The sequence below is a fragment of the Siniperca chuatsi genome, linkage group LG12 (genome assembly GCF_020085105.1).
Source record: "Siniperca chuatsi isolate FFG_IHB_CAS linkage group LG12, ASM2008510v1, whole genome shotgun sequence".
NCBI lineage: Eukaryota > Metazoa > Chordata > Actinopteri > Centrarchiformes > Sinipercidae > Siniperca > Siniperca chuatsi.
In genome coordinates, this window is record NC_058053.1 from 16,577,699 (window position 1) to 16,600,870 (window position 23,172).

Genomic DNA, 23,172 nt, shown 5'->3' on the forward strand with positions numbered 1-23,172 from the left:
GTGCAGATTTCACCTTAGATTCTTCTGCTCACAAAAGTCTCAGTCTTGATAGCCAATGTCGATATATCTCCATATGCTCCATTGGCTCATTCACTATGTGAGAATATGCAGAGGTACAAAATCTTTGATTCTGCGAACAGCATTAAGTCACAGCAGGAAAAGCACAGGTGTTAATGATAAAAATAATGATGGCTGAATTCCATTTAGCTGCTTCAATTTCAGGGTCCTGGTATTGTGCATGTTGACTCACTGTCAAACTGTCATGGCTTAGTGAGACACTTCAATACAACAGAGTTATTAGTAACAACTGTGCTTTTCCTACTATGACAAGTCAACATGTCTGCCGTAAAAAGGCCTTTGAGGAGATGTATGGAGGTGTTTCCAAATTTTGTTATAGTTTCAGACTGTAGTGCAGCACCTTCAGGAGAGTCTCCCATTCCTAAGCCTATCCAAGAATATCAAAAAATAGTCTCCATTTCTGAAAGAAAGGAATTCAGCATGATGATGGAATGTTTACAAACACGAATTGAATGTCCACGAACGCTCACTGAGGTCACGGACTTGATCTGTGATGGCATCACTGCAGTCATGCCAGGGTGAAATAGTTCATAAAAAGCTGTTTTATCCAAGATGTTTGACCAGGAAGATTATAGTATTACAGAAAATCTGATCATGTTCTGATGTAAATGACAGGCAAGGTACGGAACAGTAAACAGATTCTCTAACATATTTTGTTCATTTTAATTACAATCTTGTAATCGCCACTAAAATAATCGCAGGTATGAAAAGAAGTTTGTTTGTCTTTTCGCAGCATTTTGTTTTTAGATACCGTTATGTTGATTGTATGAAGAGTTTTAAACTGGAGAATGTTTTTGCTGTTTTGTTGGAACTGGAACATAGTGTTTGTGTCACCTATTCTCAAAACCAGGCCTTTTATTTCTAACATGGCATTCGAATAATGTGCTTTCTTAAATGCTGTTGTTTTTCCTGAAATCATTTTGCTTTTTGAAATAATAATAATAATAATACTGTACAGTTTCTACTAAACTTGCATTAACCTTATATATGGTTATTACTCAGCACGATCGTTGAGTATGGTCCTTGTTTTCAGTTGTAGTTCAGTTATTAGTTCAATTATTATTCACTTTTGTTAATAACCTCTTTGTGTGTTCTTGTGTTGTTTGTTTTGTGATTCATGTGTGACTTGGCTGCTGTAACGCTGCAATTTCCCATTGGGATTGATAAAATGCTCTATCCAGCTATCTAAATATGGCTGTGTTCTGTGATTTGATTATATGTTTTGTCCAGTGATGTTGTGCTTTTTATATCAAGGCCACTGTTATTTCAATAGGGTTGTGACATTTGTTATCACTCAGTGACTCAGAATTTTTTTTCCATAACAATGCAGTACACCAGAGGAAAAGCACTAATAAGAGTTAAACCTGTGGAACAAATAAAACTAAGTTTGACTGAAATATTTTATTTGCAAATTAATCAAAAGATAATGTTCCTTCAGACAGAAATCACTCATCTGTATTCAACCCAAACATTCACAGAACAGTCTCACTCATTAGTTGGTTTGGCTCTGCCTTGATAGAAGTAGACGGCTGCATGTACAAATGGCTCATACAGCCTATACTGTCCGTTTGTCAGCAGATTAGTAGGCAGTTTCAATTAACAAATGGCATTAATGTGATTTTTCTTCCTATCACAAATGTTGACAGTCAAATTTCTCCAGAGAACTCCTGTTATGTTACTTGACAGATTAAGAAAGTAATGCGCCTGAGTTTACCTGAGGGAAATTATCAACTCATTGGATGACAGGCGATTTATGTTATTTGAATGGTATCACCTCCAAGCAGCTGCTCTCCTGCTGACTCCCCTGAGTCTGAAAGAAAGCACGTAGTCTTGTGTGTGCATACATGTGTACTTTACATCTCTGTTCTTTTTGAACTCTGAAGATTTACATTTAAAAAAATATAAATCCAAGGTACAAGGAGTCAATTAGTAGAAACAGTAAAAAAAACAAAAACAAAAAAACTTGCTATGATAGCATTTAATTCAAATTTTTGTCAGATATATTACTAATAATTTTCAGATATTTTACCAATATTTTCTTGGATATTTTACTGATATTTGTTAGATATTTTAATAAATTCTGTCTGATATTTTCCTAATATTTTTGGGAGATTTTGCTGATATTTTTGATGGATATTTTGATTAATATTTGTAAAATATCAGAAAAAAATATCTGGGGAAAAAAATGGTCAAATAATATTAAATAATATCCCCAGAAAATCAGTAAAAAAAAGTTTTAAAAGAATTGCAAATGTCACGCTAAACTAAGATGCTGAACTTTGAAAATGTTATACCTGCTTAACATCAGCATGTTAGCATACTGATGTTAGCATTTAGCTCAAAGCACCATTGTGCCTAATTACAGCCTCACAGATTTGCTAACATATGGCTCTGTAACATTTCAAATAATTATTGTTAATTCAAAAGTACAACATGACAGTAAAGTTAGAACATTATTTTTTACAGAAATGTTCATAACAGTAAGCTACTTACTTCAACACACAGGACGCGATTCTCGGAGAAGCCATTAGTACTCTAAGTCGCACATTAATACACCACAGATTGTTAGCTCCTTGCATTGTTTCAAGTAATTACTTACTTACCAAATGGATTGTATCTACATGCCGTCCCTGGTGGTCACAGTTCTTATTATTTGTTTGGAAGAAGCAAATGAGGTGAATATGGTGAGAACTGACAGGGTTCGCAACATAGGCTATGTCAGTGTGACATAGACAAACCTATTACATTAGAAAGCACTTCTTCTTCTTTATGATCACATTAAATCATTTTGTCAGCATGTGCCTTAACATGATCTACATGCTCTGCAATTTTGCTATAAAATGCTGTTTATGTGTTGATGTTGCTGTCCATGCATTCTTGCCTGCAGCTCCTCTGTATCAAGGGAAATTGAGCTTTTAGATTGTGAACATAATGGTAGATTGTCTTTTGCTGACCTGGTAATAGCAGGCATTCATTTCCATTTTCAATTATTTTACCAGTGGCTCACTGCTTTTGAACTCTGCACTGATTTTAGTATTTGGCACATTGGACCATTTTGACCCACATTTCTTTGCTTTAGATATGGCAATTTAGGACACGGACTTTCCAAAGAGCAAATCATCTCATTTTACTTCTCATGCTCCCTGCCGCCCTGTTTCTTTTGCAGCATAAAATGGTTTTTCAGGATGTTTGCACCTGTGTATCATTAGATATTGGTGTATTTTCTACTCATAGCACCCACTGCACAAAGAGAGAGGAACATGGGCTCTACTTACTGACAGAGCTCAAGAGAGTGTCATTATTTTCTCTGGAGGCCCTGTTTCATTAGAAAACAGACCCATCAGACTGCCAGTGGGGAACGAGTTCATCACTGACCCACATTGATCCACACTCAGTAAAGCAACAGAATGAGAAATGTAAACTTCTGAGGTGTGTATGTGTGTGTGTGTTTTAGCAAAGCTTCTCAGACAATACGAGTCTGTGTTAAATAAAAACTGTACCTGCGCACCAATTTGCCTAATTTCACTACATTACCTAACATTGGGCAGTTAATGGTTGTTGTGGTATTTCACCATCTGGTTCCTTTATAGTCCACGAATCAACCTGCTGTTGATGAAGCTGTCCATTCCTCAAAGCTTTGTGGGTGAAAAAGACAGTTTTTTAGGTCAGTGCACTCGTACTTTCTGTGAAGCCCTTTTCGGACCACGAAAAGCCACAGAGGGGAGATGTGCTGCTCTCAGGCAAACTATCTCTCAATACACCATAAGTTACACTGTGATCAAGTTGTTCTCTCTGCGTGTCCTCCCAACAGCTGAGTCTCAGCCCATAATCCTTGACTCCATAATAAGACTTGGGACACGCAGTGTAAAGATAGGCTCCTGGACAATAAGAGTACCATACTTAGATAATTATTTTGTGACTAATATGGTTTTTCCACAAATAAGTTCAATTACCTTGTTAAAAATGCTGAAAAATACATGTTCTTATTCTCCCTCATTGAAAAATCCAGAAACTATGAATATGCAAATATTACTCTTAGTGCCTGCTACAGAACAATATTGTACGCTCTGTTCTGTAGAGTATCTTCAAACAAAGTGAGCAAAGAAGACAAATTATTTATGCTAGAAATTCAGTTTCATGTTTGTTTAAAATCATTCATAATGTAGTTTTTGGCTTATTATTTTTAAACATGTCTGACCTTTCCATGTCTTCTTCTTCATCTGTTTAAGACTATTGACTGATGCTAAATTAAACTGTGCCTGATTGTTTCTCTCCAGCTTGATGAGAAAAGCTGCACCGGATCAATATATCCATTTGTAAAGTAAAATCTAATTGGAAATTGTTGCCCATTTGCGGCTGCTCTCACACACAGAAGCAGACCCACTGGCTGGCTGGCTGGCTGGCAGGCAGAACCAAAAGGTGCTTTTGGCAAAACCAGATAAGAGTCGTTTGTTATCTGCCTCATAATGAGAAATCAAACAGATTCCTCTGCTTATGTGCATCCCTTTTCCCGAATATATTGGCAGCGTTTAATTGTGTTCGCCAGCTGAAACCCTCTCAGCTTTTGAGGTTTCATTCGTCATCAGAGAAATACAGCTGCTCCAATCCGCTTATCAATGTGTGTCTCGGTGATGTTTCCATGGAAACTGTGTTTACTGCCCCACAGTGTTCTAAAAATGGTTCCAAAGTGATAACGGTGCCAGACTAGTGAAAGCAGTGCAAAGATGTGACGGACAATGACAATGATTGACACTGTAACAAGCTAAATTTAAATGCATACATATAAACCATTGCATGTGTTCTTTATACACTGTTAAAACAAATTCAGTGTCTAAAATGTTCTTAAGGTGACTAATTGTTTGGCTTTGCCTATTTTAGTCCTAGTGATTATTTAAAGCTTTGAGAAAATAGTGAATTAAAAATATCTCCCTCCCCCCGTCTCTCTTTCCCCCTCTTCTCTCTGTATGTCTCTTTTTTCTTCCAACCACTCTTAATAAGCTGGCTGCTCTGGAGAGGTGCTGAATATGTTAGCTGATGAGTACAATTTAGATAGAGGCAAATTAGAAATTGAGGTTGACCTTGTGGCAATCTATGCTCAGTGTGAAGTCCAAATAGTGGAAAAGCAAATTAGCTTTTTCATAAGATGAAAGACAGCACACATAAACAAACCACTTTTATCCACACTTATCTAGTCATTATCTCTTGTATTGTATCTAATTCTATGTACTATATTATTATAGTTTTTTTTCTCACACTGTGAATGCTATAAGATGTCTTTTGAAGAAGCCAATTATCAGCTGTCTTAGCTGGAGGAGACAGTTACAGCACTGTTCCCATGGCAATCAGCTTGGAGGAAATAACTTTGCATTCATCAAGTTTAAAGTAGGATTTTACTATCACTGGGAAAAGTTGGTTTTCAGCAAAGCTCTGATATCTTGTTTAATCATTTCAATGTGATCAGTGTGAAGGAACTTTTTTTATAGAACTTTTGATTCTGATCTTACACAGCATATGATCTTGATGGCACAGATTTCTTTTGTTTCCTTTTGAGTGTTATTTGGTAATGAGATTCATTAGTGTGCTCTGTAGCTAATTAAACTTCTGCTGAATACATAAATTTGTGACCCGGTTTTACTTTTCTTTGTTTTTTTATGAATAGAGTGAACATTTAATTTGTTACAAAGCAGAACTGGTAAATGAAAGAATATTGTTTCTGGAAAAGGCAGTGATGGTTCTTGTTAAATTATTTATAAGTTCGGATCACTAACTCGTCAGAGAGTGATTTCAGTCAACCTTTGACTTAATGAAAGCAGAACTGTTCCAAAGACACATATAAGACCTGGAAGCTGTCAGGTATCTCCTCAGACCATCTCTCATCACTGGATGATCTGACAGCTCCACATCGTGCCCACCACCCAGCTAGAACCAAAGACTTTTATTCCAAAATGAGATCTGCACCATTTTGCTGTCAACTATGTGACACTATGATGAAGTGAGTGCATCAGAACATACTCTCTCTTGATAACTCCAAACTAGTAGCTAATTATTGACTTTTGGTTAAACATTAGCAACATCCAAAAGGACATAACCTGTTTGTTTTTTTTATTGTTTTTGAGCATTTTACATTAATCACATTAGTACCACAAGACACCCTTTATTAATAGTTAATCATTTGTAACTAATAGCTTCAACAATTGTTAATGAATAATTTACACTTTGTACATCAGTTATGAACCATTAATAAGAAAAACGTTTGGGTTGAAAATGTTTTTTTGGATTTTAGTTAATGATATATTAATCATTAATAAAGCCATTAGTTAAAACCTATGAACACTTTATGATGTATTAGAAAGCAGTAGCATAGCATTTTATTTCGAAATAGATGTGGCATTTTGGAATAAGATATTTAAGGTTTGCTATTGGTAGAAGACACATAGCTGTAATGTCTATCCTAGCATCTTCAGTGAGTGGCAACAGAACCATCTGTTTTATAAGGCACTATAAACTTTAATGGCACTGGTTATATGTTTTATACTGTATCTCACATCTTTTCATGAAGTACACCATCACAAAGGAGGAGATGAAGATATACTGAAGTGATATATGGATGATGCAAAGAACTCATCATAAAGAAGCCTTCAGTATCTTGTACATTCTTTGTAAAGTCAGTCCATAGTGGTATATTGGAATATGATGTAAGTCAGCATGACTCTGTATGTTTCAAAACACCATCATTTTCCTTGTCCCATTGAAATTGTACAAATTCCACCATCAGTTCAAGGATTTTATTTGATTTTATTGTGGTACTTTGGAAATCTTGTTTCATTTGTACATTTTTAACATTACATTCAAGAAGCCTCTGATGCGTTTTCTAAAAATCCAAGCTTTCATTTACAATTAATTCATTCAAGGTGTGAGCTATAAAGTGAAGTGACGTGAAAGTGCTAGTCACATTATAGCACCTATCCCTGTGAATGACACAGAAAATATTCATGAGAAATGCTATCGCTGAATTCTGAAAAAACAAAAAACCAAAACATGCCATTTTGAGGTAGTCAGAGTTTGGGAGGCATATAATGATTAACTCAAGATAAAACAATAGACGTGCTAGAAACTAGTCAGATTCATGATCAAAAACTATTTCAGTTGTGAAAGAAAATGTAAGTAAATACAGTTGTGGCACAGCTGTGAATATAGTAAACCTTACTTTCTGACAGCTAGAAAGACAAACATGATGAGGAGGGGAAGAGACATGGCAAGTGTCAATTCAAGGAGACACTGATACTTGATAATAGAGAACAGAGTTTCTGTGAGCTGCCAGCGATCCTTTACTTCAGGATAACACACAGCAGCTCAGCTCACAAGCTAAAGATGTAATGCTTTACCGACAGAAAACAACATAGATAACCCTCCCAAGTACAGTATGCTGCTCACTTCTATAGAACTGGATTCATTTTGAGTGTGACAGTCAGTCATCTTTAATGTGTTCTTCCATTTGACAGGCTGCATGCTAGTCACTTTTATGAAGCCATGTTTGTGCAAGCACATCATGTATTCTAACAGCGAGCCTTTAACTGTATACCTGCACATGCTCCTCTATATGACAACAATCATAACGTCCCCTGTTTGACCTGGTGACATGTTGCAACCAGCTACATTTAACAGTATTTCCTGCCACAGGAATTTTTTCCATTTCAAAATTGTCACATTAGGGTGGAATATCAACACACATTAATATTCGACACAAGACTCTGTGTATAAGAGATTAGTTTCCCCATAAATATCTAAAACAGCCAGGGAACAAGCACTGCCGCTCTGCCAGTGGCCCTCTCATGGAGTAATTGGTCCCATAACATACATCTAAGCTCCACTGAAAGGAAAAAAGTGATGTAAACCAGTTCAGCAATTGAAACTGCATTCAATCTTCAATCTATTCTTGCATCACTTTGACAGCTGCACAACTCCAGTGACAACGCTCAGTGAGACAAGCCTGGGAGCTAGAAATAAATAAATGGTGAGCCAGTGTCAACATGGACCAGACATTGGCCAGGGAAAAGTATGTGTATGTGTGCTGTTTAGGGTTTGGGTGACTGCACAGAAACTGGAACTCAGGGGAGACATCCTGACATGCAGATCTGAGCGAAAACATGATGGATTCGCCGTTGCTTGAAGAGTAATTGCTTAGCAAGCTGAACACAGTCTTAAGTGTTCGATATGATGTGTACATCCTGTAAAAAGCACTGTGGCATTTTATTCAGCTGTTTGGGTGTGCAGAGACAGAGTGACTGTGGAGCGTGTACGGGGGTCTAGACTGGGGATCAGCGGGTTTTCAGTGCTCAGTGATGGAGAAAGGCTCTGTGGCTGTCAGGTTGCTCCCACTGATGAAGGGAAGCTGTGATTGACAGATGAGTCTTAGTGAAGACCAGCATTGCTCTCTTCACTTGGCCTGAGGGATAACATGACCTAAGGAGCAGCATCCTCAGCATTTAGGCTGTTCATTCACCCGAGGTTCACATGACTCTATAGCTCCTGTACTATATCTAGAGAGGAGTTTTTTAACCATTTGTCCATGTGTCTGCGTTGCAGCCAGTATGTGTGTATAATCTAAACATGTTTATCATTCTCTTGTGCGCCACATAGGCCTCAAAATAGCTTCATTTTGCTATGACAGAGAGATTATGATAAGTGGGTTGGGTGTTGTGGGACGAGAGAATTCACAAATCCTTCCTTTTCTTCAAGAATCCACTCATTAAATCCTTTGCACTCTTCCTCCGGCATGTTGCGTTGCCTCATCAAAATAGCTCCCACCACAAGTTACTTCTCTGTATCCCTGCTAGGCCCTGATCAGCTCCATGAGTTGAATTATAGAGCGAAAAAGTCATTAAGCGGGATAAAGATACAAGGAATCGATGGAGCAATAGATACTCTGCAGCTCTCAATTGTCTCCAGTCCAGTGCACATGAGCATCAGGGTGGTAAAGCCTGCTTGTTGTTTCCAGGTGAGCTCTCCAGTCAGTCCACAACTCCTCAGTTATTGGAGTGTGTGTGGGGGGGGGATCAATGACAACAGCCTACGCAGACTACATGGAGGGTCCAGCTGGTTACTGGTTCAACCTTCTTAAAAAAAACGTGTACAAATACTGATGCAAAGAGTACAGTAGGCTAAACTGATGGGGTGTCATATTATAACAGAGAGATTACAAAAGAGGAAACCTTTTGAATTCATTTTACAGTTATAAACTGTGCTGCAAATTTTTTTAGACAACACAATAAACAAGATGATGTAAAACCCTTAATTCCCCGCAGAATAACAGGCAGCGACCAATCTTTGTTGTGTGTGTGGGCAGCTTTAAAATAGCACCTTCGCCTGTCTTGAGCCTTTAATTTTAATGGCTGTGACAGTCCTAGTCTAAAGGATTGTTCAGTTTTATTCTCTCCTTTCACAGAGAAAGAGGAGCACTACATCTCTCTCTCTCCGCTTAATGACACGCAGATTTGACTTGTTCTCCTTTAATTATGTGACCCACCTGGCCCTAAGTCCTTCCTTATGGAAACTAATGGCCAATTGAAGCTCCGATTGGTTGTCATTACACAGACAAGCAAACTGCAGCTGTCTCAGAGATGGGAAATAAATGACTCGAGTGCAAAGAGAATTTTGGCTCTTAACCAGTAAGAAATGTATTCATTAAAGCAAGGTCAAAAAATATCAGATTTTTTTAGATGGAATTTTTGCCTTGGATCAGGCACAATGACATTAGAGTCATCCACATAAATCTGGACGATGTGCTGCACATCATGACACTTGCAAGACAAAGCTAAGTTTGTTTATTTCCCTTTGTTAGTAAAAACAACAATGTGGATAAACATTACATGTGCCTGTTAATAATTCATACAAGGCATTCAGTAGCTATGCAGTCAAACATGCTGTAGAACAAGCCATGCACAAGACCTCTGATAACACACTAATGTTAAATCCCCACACCAGAGGAAGCCATACATTCCCAACCACGAGATACAATGTGACACTTGCAATTTGGACTTCAGCATTAAAAGAGGAGGAGAACAGGATGACTCGTCCTGAGGCTGAGACAGGCCAAGATGATCTGGAAACTGGTCAGTAACCAAGTGTCAGACTAAAGTGTAATATGGCCCCGAGCATGTCAAGGCATTGAGGCATGTGATGTGCTGAGAGTAATCTCACAACACCATGCCTGTGTGGTTGGCTTGATGTGAATGAAATACCTTTTTTTTCCTCTCTTCTCACTAAGTTTAGCTGTTTCCTCCACAGCACATGCCTGTGTGTTCATGTGGAATGAGTCATTCAGGCCTGTGGTCCATGAAAGCCTCACAGCCCACTCACATCCTCACACTGCCAGGTTCCCATGAAGCATCTGTATCAATACCAAGAGCTTATGTACACATATATATTGAATAATAACTACTAAATCTGTGTGGTGGCCTACGAAATCCCTGTTCCTCCACCGTTGGGTTTCAGCCAGCCTATAGTATATTTCCTGCCGTCTCCGTCTGTGTCTGTCAGTCAGCTCTCTTCCGTCTCGCTCTGGGAGGCCAACCTTTCAGCATTTCCAGTGATGTGCCTCTGAAATCTGTTTCCAGGGCAACCGGGGTACCAAATACTCTCCCAGCGGCTTCTCGCTGTAGCGTCCTTTGTTTACACTTTTCATATCTCTGTGAGGATGTAGGTTGCTCTAAACGGACAAGGAAGGGAACAAACAAAAAGCACATTGCGTAAAAATAAAGCCAAGAATGATGTCAGAGTAACCCAGTCAATCTTATGTTATACACCCACAGTATATATCTGTTTTTGTCTGATTTCAGCTGAATTGCATCCCTGAATAATTGCGATTGTACGTCATTACAAGTGTAGGCTTCAGGTCACATTTTCACTACAGGATGTAGACTTTAGACATTAGACATTATCCATATAATGTCTTGTACTTAATGACACCACTGGAAAACATGAAATCATGAAACATTCCTAAAGCCAGCTGATCCTGATGCGCAGTTTACGCGCACCGTCATGAGACAAAAGCTGTACCGTTTAAAACTGACACCTTTCATTATGTAACAGACGCTGAAGACAATGTTTGAATGTGTTTAGGATGATTACCTCCCTTGTTTATTAGACTTATTGAAAACCAACTCACGTTCGCCACTTTTAAGTCTTGCGCTTGCGCGTAACGGGACCGGGAGCTGTCCAAGTGCTGATATGAGAAAAGGCGTTCCACTCCCATTCCTCAACAGAGGACGGTCCTCCACCTGCGAAAGATTTCACTTCATACGTATCAACACAGGCCAAGGGGTTTGTCTCCACAAGGCGAGCTTTTAGATCTGAGCCAACGCCAAAGCAGAAAGCTTCCAGCTCGACGCGTTCTGGAGTTTCACCTTCTCGGCGTCTGTCCACAGGACTGATGTTTCTTCACACCTCCGCTTCGAGAAATCTGCTTTTGGGAGTCAGAGTTTCATGAAACTAAACTATGATCTGTGGCTGCGTTGAGGAATGTCTCCTGTATTTTTGTGTGACACAAGAACATCCAAACGCCCACGACTTGGTCAGGAAGAAAGCGGTACTCCTATTTGGATTATGTGTTTGACCAATGTAAACATATGGAAGAAATAAAAAAGTGAGCACATGGGAAAACCACCAGGAATGAATCGCTTCTTTATTAAGGTTTTGGCAGCTTTATTTACATATTTCATGGAGACAAACAACTTCAGGTAGGCCAATTTGTTTAGCAAACATATTTGATTTTATAGATTTAAAACAAATTATTTCTGCTCTCTGAAGTTTGGAAAATTAGACCATTTATTTCAGTCATTTTAAACTTAATTAAAGAAACAATATTAAATGGGCAGTGACTTTTTTCTGCCCAGACTAAGTTGGTAATTGCTTGAGTGTGACCGAAATAGAGCTCTTTCTCGTTAACAGGAGATGCCCAAGACATCGAAATCACACAAGATTCGTCTTGCGCGTCGTGCACTTTAACGCATTTTCTAGTTTTCCTATGCTTGCCCATCACTCCCAGACAGCTGCTAGGTGACAGATAAGGTTTAAATCCTGGTTTTCAGCCGCGACTTCTGTCTGATAAAGTGATTTTTCGCACTGTGTGTGTATGTGTGTGTGTGTTCCAGAGTTGTGGATGCCAAGGAGCACGATTCCAGATCATCCTCCAACATGTCTCCATCAGACTTTCTGGACTCACTCATGGGTCGCACGTCCGGGTATGATGCACGAATAAGACCAAATTTTAAAGGTTTGTTTATCACTGTCTTTGTCTTTTAGAAATCCTCACTTCACATCGAGTCTTACCTTACCCCAAAACCACAGAAACACCACCTTTTGTCCACGTGTGATGTACATGGAGTATTTTCGCATGCAGAATACAGTATTCATCCCCCCTAAACACTTACACTGTAACTGTAAACACACCAGGCTTTCACATTATTACTTATCTGGAGATCTATTCACTGTTATCTAAGGACTGTGCTGCCAGTCCTTTGATAAGAACAATCAGTCACTTCAGTTGACAGTAACAGGGTTGTCCTGGCTTGAATTAAATCATAAATTAACCCCACATTGTAACATTGCACGCTTGTTTTCATTTTGTAAAATCGAGTCAGATAGAATCCACATCTCCATTAAGTAATAATTTGGAAAGAAAACAAAAAAAGCTTGTAAATATCACAGTCACAGTTGCAGACAGGGATGCCACCATGACAAGACAAATGATGGATGGTGCCCCCGTGGCAAGGCTGCAGGCTACTGACTTCCTCTGTTGTTGTTGCTGTGATGCTGGGGACAGACACAGCATCTGTCACTGGAACGGAGCTGAGTGAGGAGAGGCTGGCCTGCTGGGGCTCAGGCCCACTCCAGGCTGGGTCAGGTGGGCTGGGATTTGTTGGGGTTTGGGGATTCCAGTTTTTGAAGCAGCCAGACAGTGTGGCACAGGGATTGATCAGCAGGATTCAGAAACACATGGCCCAGATCTTTCCTCTCCATCTGGGAGAAAAGGGAAAATGTTGACAAAATTACTGAAATGGACTTAAGATGGGAGGAGGACAGCCTGTTTAACACCGACTGGCATTTTCAGGGGAGGGATGAATCGAAATCAACTGTTTCTAGCTGTAAAGAGAGGATGAGCACACATGGATTAAAAGGCATGAAGCATGTTTCAAATGTTGCTGGTTACATTTGTATTTTCTCTTTATTTTAGGGCAGATAAAGTCCCATGTCTTGTACACAATCCAGCATCTTATAGCTAGAAAACAAACACTTTTGCATGAACCCACTGCGATGTAAACAGATGATTTTGGTTGCGAACCTGCTAGTCATACTTTGAAGAGAGTGTTGAACTGTATTTCTGAAGGCTGACCTAGATTTCCTACTCAGTTTGTTGTGAGGGGATACTGCTTTATTTTTCTGCTTCTGCTGTTAAATGTAGCTACCTGACGACAAACGGAGGCAAATATTAATACCAAGTGCCATGCAATATTGATGAGGAAAGCACAGGGGAAGGGCACTGGGAAGGGCTTACATCTCCACTTATCAGATAGAGAAAAAGATTTGCTGTGACTTTAAATAGCATAACTTGCCAAGCCTCGCAAAGAGATTTCAGTTCAGGACACTCTGTGGAGTAAAAATGACACTACTTATTAGAGCATGCTGGTTACTTTTACTCACAGTATTGGATAGAAAATGCTCTGACTTGATACTGGAACTAACAAATTACTTTAGGGCTGCAACTGATCAAATAATCGGTGGATTACTTTCTCAATATATTGATTAGTCATTTAGTACAAAATGTTCATCACAATTTCCAAAACTCAATCTGACATATTCAGATGTTTTTTCTGACCAACAATCCAAAATCCAAAGATATTTCGTTTAATATCATAGAAGATCGAGAAAACATTCACATTTTAGAAGTTGGAACCAGTGATATTCTTTGGCATTTTTGTCTTAAAAATTACTTAAAGTTAATCGATTATCAAAATAGTTGCCGATTCATTTTCTGTCGATCGACTGATCGATTATCCAGCTAATCGTTGCAGCTCTAAATGACCATTTGTGTGTGTGTGTGTGCATGCATTTGTCTGTGTGTGCATGTATCCTCTGCTGAATTTGTAAAGACAGGATGTAGAAAAAATGTTTTAACCACAAAAGATCACCACATAAGAGATCATTACATAATTTATAAAGATCATAACGAGCTGACACAGCTTGATGTCGTTACCGATGATCATATTTAGTTTGAATATAATTCCATTTTAACAACATTCCGCAAAATTTTGGAAACATCATCTCAGTCTCAACAAAAGCCAAACATGGGTCCTCTCATGTTTTATGTGATCTTTTGTGTCTGGTTTAACAAAGCATGCAATATGTCACCATCCACTCCTGGAGCTCCTATAAAATAATAAAAAAGACAAATAGTGCTTGTTGGTATAACATCTTCACCGCTCCAGTCGTCCTGATATGATATGGTTTAAGGCTTTCTCCTGTCATGTCATTGTCATCCCATTTCACAGGTCCCCCTGTAAACGTTACATGCAATATTTTTATCAACAGTTTCGGCTCTGTCACAGAGACAACTATGGTGAGTTCCTCTGGAATTTTGGCTGATTCAACAATGTGTCAATGTGTTATCTATCCCTCAACCTGCAGGTCCACCAGTTAATGTTACCTGCAACATATTTATCAACAGCTTTGGTTCTATAGCAGAAACTACAATGGTGAGTTCAGCGTTGTGCTTGGACATGTTCTAAAGCCCTGACTCCTGCTCAGGAGTTAAGACTGAATCATCCTGTTTTTTTTTACCTACCTAATCTACCTTTAAAAAAAAACAAAAAAAACATTTAGCATTGCGGTGTCTAGTATTCACAAAAAGACATTGTTTTTGCCATCAAAGAGTCTATTGGCGGGTCCATGAGGCACACAGACATTATAAATGAGAAATCTGTTCTCTGGCTATCAAATAAGTATTGGTTTCTTCTCCCATGATGCCCCTTATCCACATGTTAGTAAAGGTTTAATGATTAATACAATAAATCCCAACCAGCAAGGCACTTTAAGTGCAGCCAATAACTGTGGGGGTGGGGCTGGGGCTTACAAACAAGCTGATCTACAATATGTGATGTGTGAAGGCATCCTACTGCCTAAGGGGTAAAAATATAAAACCTGTGAGGCTGCATTGAAACTCATCATGATCAAAGGCTTCATAATGAGTGATAATAACTACTTAGATCATGAATGAAGGATGTTAATTTCCGCAGGAGCTGGAGCTCATAAGATTGCCAGGGAATTACACAGCTTTAGACACACATGCAAATATTTGGAACCGCCAATATGCTGATGAAATGTCAAACAACATGAGGGTCTCTCATCATCATCATGACATATCAATTACTCTGAGCAACTGAGCTTTGTGGCACTCAGTTTACTACTAACTGCACTGTCAGAGTTTTCCACATCAGCCACCACATCTTATAAATCCATCAGGAGCTTCTATAATGGCTCTCACATAATTATGATTTATAAGAAAAGTTATTATGAGGTCAGTGTTTTGGAAATGCATCTTGCAACAATAGACAATCATCAACCTGGTCATGTGAACACATGTATGGCATTTAAGATTACATAGGCACCAAGATGAGAGTATTGCTGGATGATATAGATGTTGCCAAATGTGCATTGAAATTCCTTTTTCCCATTTTTATTTGATTTTATTTGTCATATGTTGTTATTTATATCACAGGACTGTTTTTGAGAATGCTTTGTATGCTTTGTAACAGTTGTAATTGAGTGTGACAATATGGATGTAACAGCAGCAAAATGCACTTCAAGTATCAAAAGTAAATGTACTCATTATGCAGAATGGCCCCTTCCAGAGCATTATTGTATATATTAATGATTGTATTGCTATTATATATGCATTAATGAGTAAACAGCATTTTAATGTTGAACTAGAAGTATTAAGTATATAAAATGGAAACACAAAGTTCAAATACCTCAGAACTGTACTTAAGTACAGTACTTGAGTAAATGTACTTAGTTACATTCTACCACTCAAGAATACATGTGAACATATAGGTGTTTGACCTCTTAATATTTGGTATAGGAGCTTGCTTGCTATTTCTTATTATTTTATCTATGATAGATGCATTTTGTGTGCATTAGAATAATTACAAAGGTTACCAATGCAATTTTCCTATTTACCTTGTCAAAAGGAGGATATATAATATTACAAACCGATACCGATGACGACTGGCATGCTTCCTCATAACCCCAATCACTGCACTTCAAAATATGCAAAGCCGCTTGTCATCTCTGCAGGATTACAGAGTGAACATCTTCCTGCGGCAGAAGTGGAATGACCCTCGGCTGGCGTATAGTAAATACCCAGATTCCTCCCTCGACCTGGACCCGTCCATGTTGGACTCCATATGGAAGCCCGACCTCTTCTTTGCCAATGAGAAAGGAGCCAACTTTCATGATGTCACCACAGACAACAAGCTGCTGCGGATCTTCAAGGATGGGACTGTCCTTTATAGTATCAGGTGAAGTGTTGGGCATGTTGTGATAAACAGGAGAATTAAAAATGCCTCAATAAATAAAGGTGGAGGTTTACACCAGAGCTGAACCGTTCAGTCGATTATTCGATCGAGTTGATTAAATTAAATTAATCTGCTACTGTTTCGATAATCGGTTAATCGGTTAAAAAAAAAAAAAAGTTCTAGCTTTTCAAATGTAAATATACTCCGGTTTTCTTTGTCTTCTATGATAGTAAACTGAAAAAGGCTTAGGACTGTTAGCCAGGCAAAACCAGATCAGACATCAAGACATCACCATGGGCTCTGGGAATTGTGATGGCCATTTTTCACTGTTGGCGGTCCACAAGCCAAGTGATTAAAAGAGAAAATAATCAGAAATAAATGCTAGTTTCAGCCCTAGTTTACACTGTTTGGCATTGTAGGTCTGTAGAATCTGAACTAATCTATTTGAGGTAGTAATCTGTGCTGAGTGAAAAAGGATACTGCAGAGAACCAAAAGCTCTGTCCCCAGGACATGTTCACTTATTGCTTTTCTCACATTTCCTCTCAGACATCAAAGACCAGTCAATCTAAAAGAAATAGTTTTAAATGAATGTTATCTCATTATGATCACTCCTTTGAAATGGCATAATTCACTGAACTACATCCCCGTGTGCAAGGTAGCTTTTTAATAAAGGAACACTGATTGCAAGAGGGCAAGCTAATCTCAGGGGCATTGTTGAGAATCCAAAGATAAAAAAATGAGAATCCTTCTTCAAGTTGGTCTGTCTGCATGCAGAATTTTTGTACTCCATGAAAGCATTGCGGAAGATTCTGAAACATGCAACCCAGTCAGAATGGATGACATTTTAAATGCCTATCAGCCCAGCATTTGAGCAAAACTCAGTACAAGATATTAAAATCTGTTTCATTTCATTTCAATACAAACTCAGTCACACACAGTATTCAGTTTTCTCTGCAATGATGCGATATAAGCAGATCATTTTGAGTCCATTTAGAGACCAGCTCAAGGCTGAGCGGTGCTCAGGTGTGGAGGCAGACTGGGTCAACAGGAGAGATGAAAGGTGGTCAGCCACTCTCTCCATTCATGAGAGAAATGACAGAGAGGACTGCGGACCACAATGCATCACAGAGACAATAAGTTGCAGTAATGAAAGTGTGATAGGAACCTGCTGAAGGGAATCCTACATGATATGTCAGACAGGAGAAAGAAGCACACAATACAGAGATTACCAAAAAAAAAAAAAAAGAGTATCAACTGTAATTTAATTTTTTAAGCTAATTTATTTCACTTCATGTGTCGACCCACTGGTTCAAGGTTTAATAAATATATTTCTTTCAAAATCAAATAACATATGTTCATTGGTGTAGTCCGTTCACTTTTTCTTGCATCATAGGTTGACTCTCATTCTGTCCTGCCCAATGGACCTGAAGAACTTTCCGATGGATGTCCAAACTTGTACGATGCAACTGGAAAGTTGTAAGCATTGACTTTATCTTAGTTTTGTCGCTGCACTTTCCAAAGTGAGTATCCACTGTGTATCAGAAATTTGATTCATTTATTCTTTTCTTACTCTAGTTGGCTACACCATGAATGACTTGATCTTCGAGTGGCTGGAGAACGGTGCAGTGCAGGTGTCAGACGGGCTCACGCTGCCTCAATTCATTATGAGGGAAGAGAAAGAGCTGGGTTACTGTACAAAACACTACAACACCGGTCAGAGGACACACACACACACACACACACACACACACAACCATTTGCTGTTAATATTTTACGCAGCTAACACTTCTGCTGGTTTGGTAGCCAATTGCATTTGTTTTTCTTGCAGGTAAATTCACCTGTATAGAAGTTAAATTTCATCTGGAGCGACAGATGGGATACTACCTGATCCAGATGTACATTCCTTCCCTCCTCATTGTCATCCTCTCATGGGTGTCTTTTTGGATCAATATGGATGCTGCTCCTGCCAGAGTGGCACTTGGCATCACCACTGTGCTTACAATGACGACCCAAAGCTCCGGCTCCAGAGCTTCTCTTCCAAAGGTAAACTTTAGTTTTCTCAGCAGCATACGTTCTAAATTTGCAGGTCTAATATGTTGCGCAATTTCGAAACATGACACACTTTTGCTGGATGGAACCAGCAATGAATTAAATGAATGAAAGGATAGTTCACTGCTGACTGAAGAAAAAGCCGCTGTATTACTCCAGGGAATAAGAAACACCTCATTTCAGAGTTGATTAAACCATAACTGGGCAGCTCTTTTAACCTAATTGGTTTAATTCACAGAATTCAACATTTTTGTTACAGCAATGAAGACGTTGTTATCTAAAACATGTGTACATTACAGACAGCAGTGGTAGTCTGTGGTAGCTTATTGTCAATCAGAATAAATTGCCATGCACATATTGTGAGGGGCACTACAGGCAGTGAGAGTCAGATCTTGATGATCAATCACTCTCTATGCATCAGTCTGCATATGAGCACCGAAGGCCTCGGCCACGTCAGAGATTCTCACATAAAAGACACGTGATAAATATTTAAAGAGAAGCCTTTGAAAGCCTCGATTCAAGTAAACAAAAACTCAATATGCCTAGAGTGCCCTCAAAAAGCTGAGTTGTTTTCTCCACATATTAATCAGCTGTCGTGAAGTTAGGTGGTCGCACTGAGGAGCAGTAAAGGCTTTCAGCTTCGTCCTCACTTTCTCAAAAGAAACAGATCAAACCAGTGCTAAAGGTTCAAATTAATACTACAGTTCTCTTATTATTGCTAATTAATTGGGCAATTATTTCCCACTGTAATCACTGATATTACTGACAGCTCTGATACACTTGTTAGCAAACATTACCTATAATTACAGTTATTTAGAAGTCCCAGTTAACTGACATAATGAGCAAGATAAAGGGAGAAAAAAACTGCAACTGCAGATTACTGCGTAGATCTAACAGATCTAGGACTCAAAATGAATACAGAAATGTGAAAAATATCTACCAATATTTCAAGTCAAAGCACAAATTCATACTGTATTTGAACTGTTAGCTGATGCTGTCACCTTGGAGGATCTAACAAAGGAAATCTGTTTTTTCTCCCAGGTCTCTTACGTGAAAGCCATTGATATCTGGATGGCTGTGTGTCTGCTCTTTGTATTTGCTGCATTGCTAGAATATGCTGGGGTTAATTTTGTCTCCAGGCAACAGAAAGAGTTCCTTCGCCTGAGGCGAAGACAAAGAAGGAATCACAAGGTAGGCTCTCAAAGTTTTTACAAGGTTGCTGTTTGGTTATCAAACATTTTAGCCACACTAGTAGTGGGGCTCTAGGTGTGGCAATGTCGATCGGTCAGCCGCACCACTTTGGTCCAGACTGAAATATCTCAGCAACTACTGGATGGATTGCCATTAAATTTTGTACAGACACATGGTACCCAGGGGATGAATCCTAATAACTTTGGCAATCCCCTCGCCACCATGAGGTTGACCTTTGTGTTTTTCAGTGAAATCAATATCTATTGGATGGATTGCCATCCTGAGGATAAGTCAAGTCAATTTTATTTATATAGCCCCCCCCCAAAAAAACAGAAGAAACCTCAGGAAGTGCAACAGTGGAGGATCCCTCTCCCAGGATTGACAGACATGCAATAGATATGTGTACAGAATAAAAATGATATCTGCTAAACATTACCACGTTAGCATTGTCATTGTGAGCATGTTAGCATGTTGATGCTAGCTTTTAGCTCTAAACACCGCTGTGGCTAACTTCAGCCTCAAAGAGCTGCTAGCATGGCTGTAGACTCTTGTTGGAATATTGAAGTAGTGTAACATTATCATTATTTGCCTGAATCTGTAAATAATGGGGACTAAGTGTTTGTAATATCTCATGATTAATGTTCATGTAAGTTCCCTGTGCTACAGCAACACTGAGACAGTGGCCATTAAGAAGTAAAGCATACATTTTGAGCTGCAGTCTTTTGAAAAAGACCAATTAAGTTCATTCTGTCCACATGTGCATGTGTTTTTTCAGGATGATGATATGCGTGAAGGCCGCTTTAATTTTGCTGGCTACAATATGAGTCAGTGTCTGCCAACGAAGGATGGCTCAGCTGTTAAGAACGCTGCTCCAGCGCCGAACCCTCAACCATCAGTCCCCAAGGACATAGATACCATGAGGAAGAAGTTTGTGGATAGAGCCAAGAGGATAGACACTATTTCCAGGGCTGCCTTTCCTCTGGCGTTCCTCATTTTCAACGTCTTCTACTGGGTTACCTACAAGATCATCAGGTATGAGGACATCCACCAAAAGTAAAGGCTTTACCCCTGACAAACAACATTTATTTTTCATTTCTCAGATTGAGAAATGCTTGGAAAGCACAGTGAGATGAGATGGGTGGCTGTGCATTGAGAGGCATCATGGTGATGATGGTGGTGTTCTTTCAGGAATAATGTATAATGTTCATGCATCAAACAGTAATGCTCATGTTCTGATAACGTGAACAGCTCTTGAGACACAGATGCTTTTTTGTTGTTGTTGTACTGCTGCATAACATTTCCTGACAAATCTGGAAAAATGGTTTTAACTCAAGGCGTAGTAACATGCTGGAGAAGACGGACCAAATTTGTTTTAAATCAATTCTGCCTTGGCATCTGTACAACCAAGGAACAAATTAACATTCCATGGATTTGTAACTGTAAGATAGCTTAGCCAGACCCTCGAAGACTTTTTGTGATTGCAAAAAGGGTATTTCTTATCAAGGATGTTTAGGACTGTTTTATATGGTACTATTGTCATGATACTTCCTCTCAGTTTATACAAAATACAGCAGCAAACTTCTAAATTAAACAGGCAGAAAGCACATACTGATGCATCCTCCAGACATTAGGCAGAAGCATACATTTCAGGCATGAGCGCGAACAAAGGAGATGAAAATCTGGAATCGGGAATTGGATACTGCATTTTTATGAACTACCTGAGGCCTTAGATATCAAAGATCTGGTGAGATGAAGTGCTGTGCTTCTCTGTTTTTTCAAGCATCTCCTCTTGTTTAGTGGTCTATCAGAGCCAATGCACCGTTTGAGCTTTTCTACCTGTGGCCAGACATCCAAAGGTATTTCTTGTTGTTTGTATGTGTATTATAAATCATATTCATGGACAACTGATGTCACTTAAAATCAATGTAAGTTTATTCAGATGTTATAAAAGTCTCAAATTTTCCTTTTAATTCTAAAATAATTTATTAAACAAACTGTCATATATTTCAAAGGCTAGGTTCATAAAAGTAAAATGGTAAGTTTTGAGCAAGTGTATAGGTAAGCCTACAGACTGTGAACATACACTGCATTACTCAATGTTGTCATATCCACATGAATTCATTTATATTCCAGGTAAATACTCCAGGTATCTTAGATATGGTTTTAGAGTTTGAGACTATGTTTTTGTAGATTTAGTCTGATGAAATATTTATTGTAATGGAGGAAAGGTTATGTTTATTTAAAAATATATCTTTCTGTATACTTCTTCAACCTATGCTGTGGACCCTTCACTTGGCGTGTCCATTGCTGGATGGTGACGTATGTTTGTAGATGGATTCAACAGTAAAGGACAGATCTGCAACATACATGGTACAGAGCAGCTAATGGTCCTTGCACTCTTGATATACTGTGGTGAAGAACTCCTTTCTTGAATGCTATTCCTGAAAAAGGTTATTTACTGGCCTGTACATCAATAAAATTGACTGTGCACCACCATATTTACTGTATTTCCACTTCTCCTGTCATGTGTAAGGTAGAAGACTTGGCTTTGTTTTTATTTTCATGCATTTGTTGATTGGATTACACTCTATATTGCTTTCTTCTCATATAAGAAATGAAGGAAAAAGAAGACAAAATAAGGCACAAATACATGAAAATGCTTTTTGCGCCGGATTGCAGATCAAATCAAAGAAAACGACAAACACAGTCTCTTCTCCTCACCTCATCCTGACTTATGGCAGGGTGATGACACACACCATGGATCGCTGGGTGGCCTGGGGTGACACAGATATGATCTGACAGTGGGTTTCCATTAATGCATGATAATGGACTTCACACTCTAGTGTTGCGATTCCATCGACTGGGGCTTACCTACCAGTTGAATGGAAATACTGGCGTGGTGTTCACAGAAAAGAGAGGACCATTGTATTAGATATATATATACACAGGCTAATAAAGATGCTTCTTAAAATGCTTCCACCTGTTGTTACTGCATGTGAGCTCAGACACAAGCCATGAATAACCCAAATACATCATGCTTAAAGAGACAGGACTGACCACATCAGCTGTTGATAAACAGATGGATATCCTGTAATTACAGTATCCTACTAATGCTACTCATTACCATACTGTGGGTAATGCCAGGATCCACCAACCTTATATTTATCTTAAAAAAGAATACATGACCTATGGTAGGTTTATTGAGGAGGCTGCATGAATCATCCAACTACTTTTTTAATGCTCAACACACAGGGATTATAAACAAATCAATACTAATCC

The 23,172-nt window shown here is 38.8% G+C and overlaps 1 protein-coding gene and 1 long non-coding RNA gene across 7 annotated transcripts; one reads left to right on the forward strand and one right to left on the reverse strand.

Moving 5' to 3' along the window:
• Positions 1–6,853: 6,853 nt before the first annotated feature.
• On the reverse strand, positions 6,854–11,380 carry LOC122885314. Its single transcript, XR_006380089.1, has 2 exons — positions 11,246–11,380; positions 6,854–10,786 (listed from the first exon to the last, which is right to left on the reverse strand). It is a non-coding gene; the product is annotated as an uncharacterized LOC122885314 (long non-coding RNA).
• glra2 (glycine receptor, alpha 2) lies at positions 11,324–22,400 on the forward strand. 6 transcript variants are annotated; one of them, XM_044216221.1, is made up of 9 exons: positions 11,324–11,816; positions 12,231–12,352; positions 14,628–14,695; positions 16,432–16,655; positions 18,047–18,129; positions 18,229–18,366; positions 18,482–18,696; positions 19,744–19,893; positions 20,669–22,400. In XM_044216221.1, exons 1-9 carry the CDS (start codon positions 11,731–11,733, stop codon positions 20,948–20,950), a joined length of 1,368 nt encoding a protein of 455 aa, XP_044072156.1. In that variant the 5' UTR covers positions 11,324–11,730; the 3' UTR covers positions 20,951–22,400. The 6 variants fall into 6 exon arrangements, with proteins under 6 accessions (XP_044072156.1, XP_044072157.1, XP_044072155.1 ...); XM_044216222.1 differs by lacking the exon at positions 14,628–14,695 and adding an exon at positions 14,764–14,831 and having other exon boundaries at positions 11,324–11,665; positions 12,231–12,320; XM_044216220.1 differs by lacking the exon at positions 14,628–14,695 and adding an exon at positions 14,764–14,831 and having other exon boundaries at positions 11,325–11,816.
• Positions 22,401–23,172: the final 772 nt, after the last annotated feature.

What these genes read in the sequence shown, in the direction of transcription:
- glra2 (XM_044216221.1), top strand. Translation starts at nt 11,731, where the DNA reads ATGGGAAAACCACCAGGAATGAATCGCTTCTTTATTAAGGTTTTGGCA. An exon ending in TACGATGCAACTGGAAAGTT is followed by an intron (nt 18,130 to 18,228) that starts GTAAGCATTGAC and finishes TTCTTACTCTAG; the next exon opens with TTGGCTACACCATGAATGAC. An exon ending in GACAAAGAAGGAATCACAAG is followed by an intron (nt 19,894 to 20,668) that starts GTAGGCTCTCAA and finishes GTGTTTTTTCAG; the next exon opens with GATGATGATATGCGTGAAGG.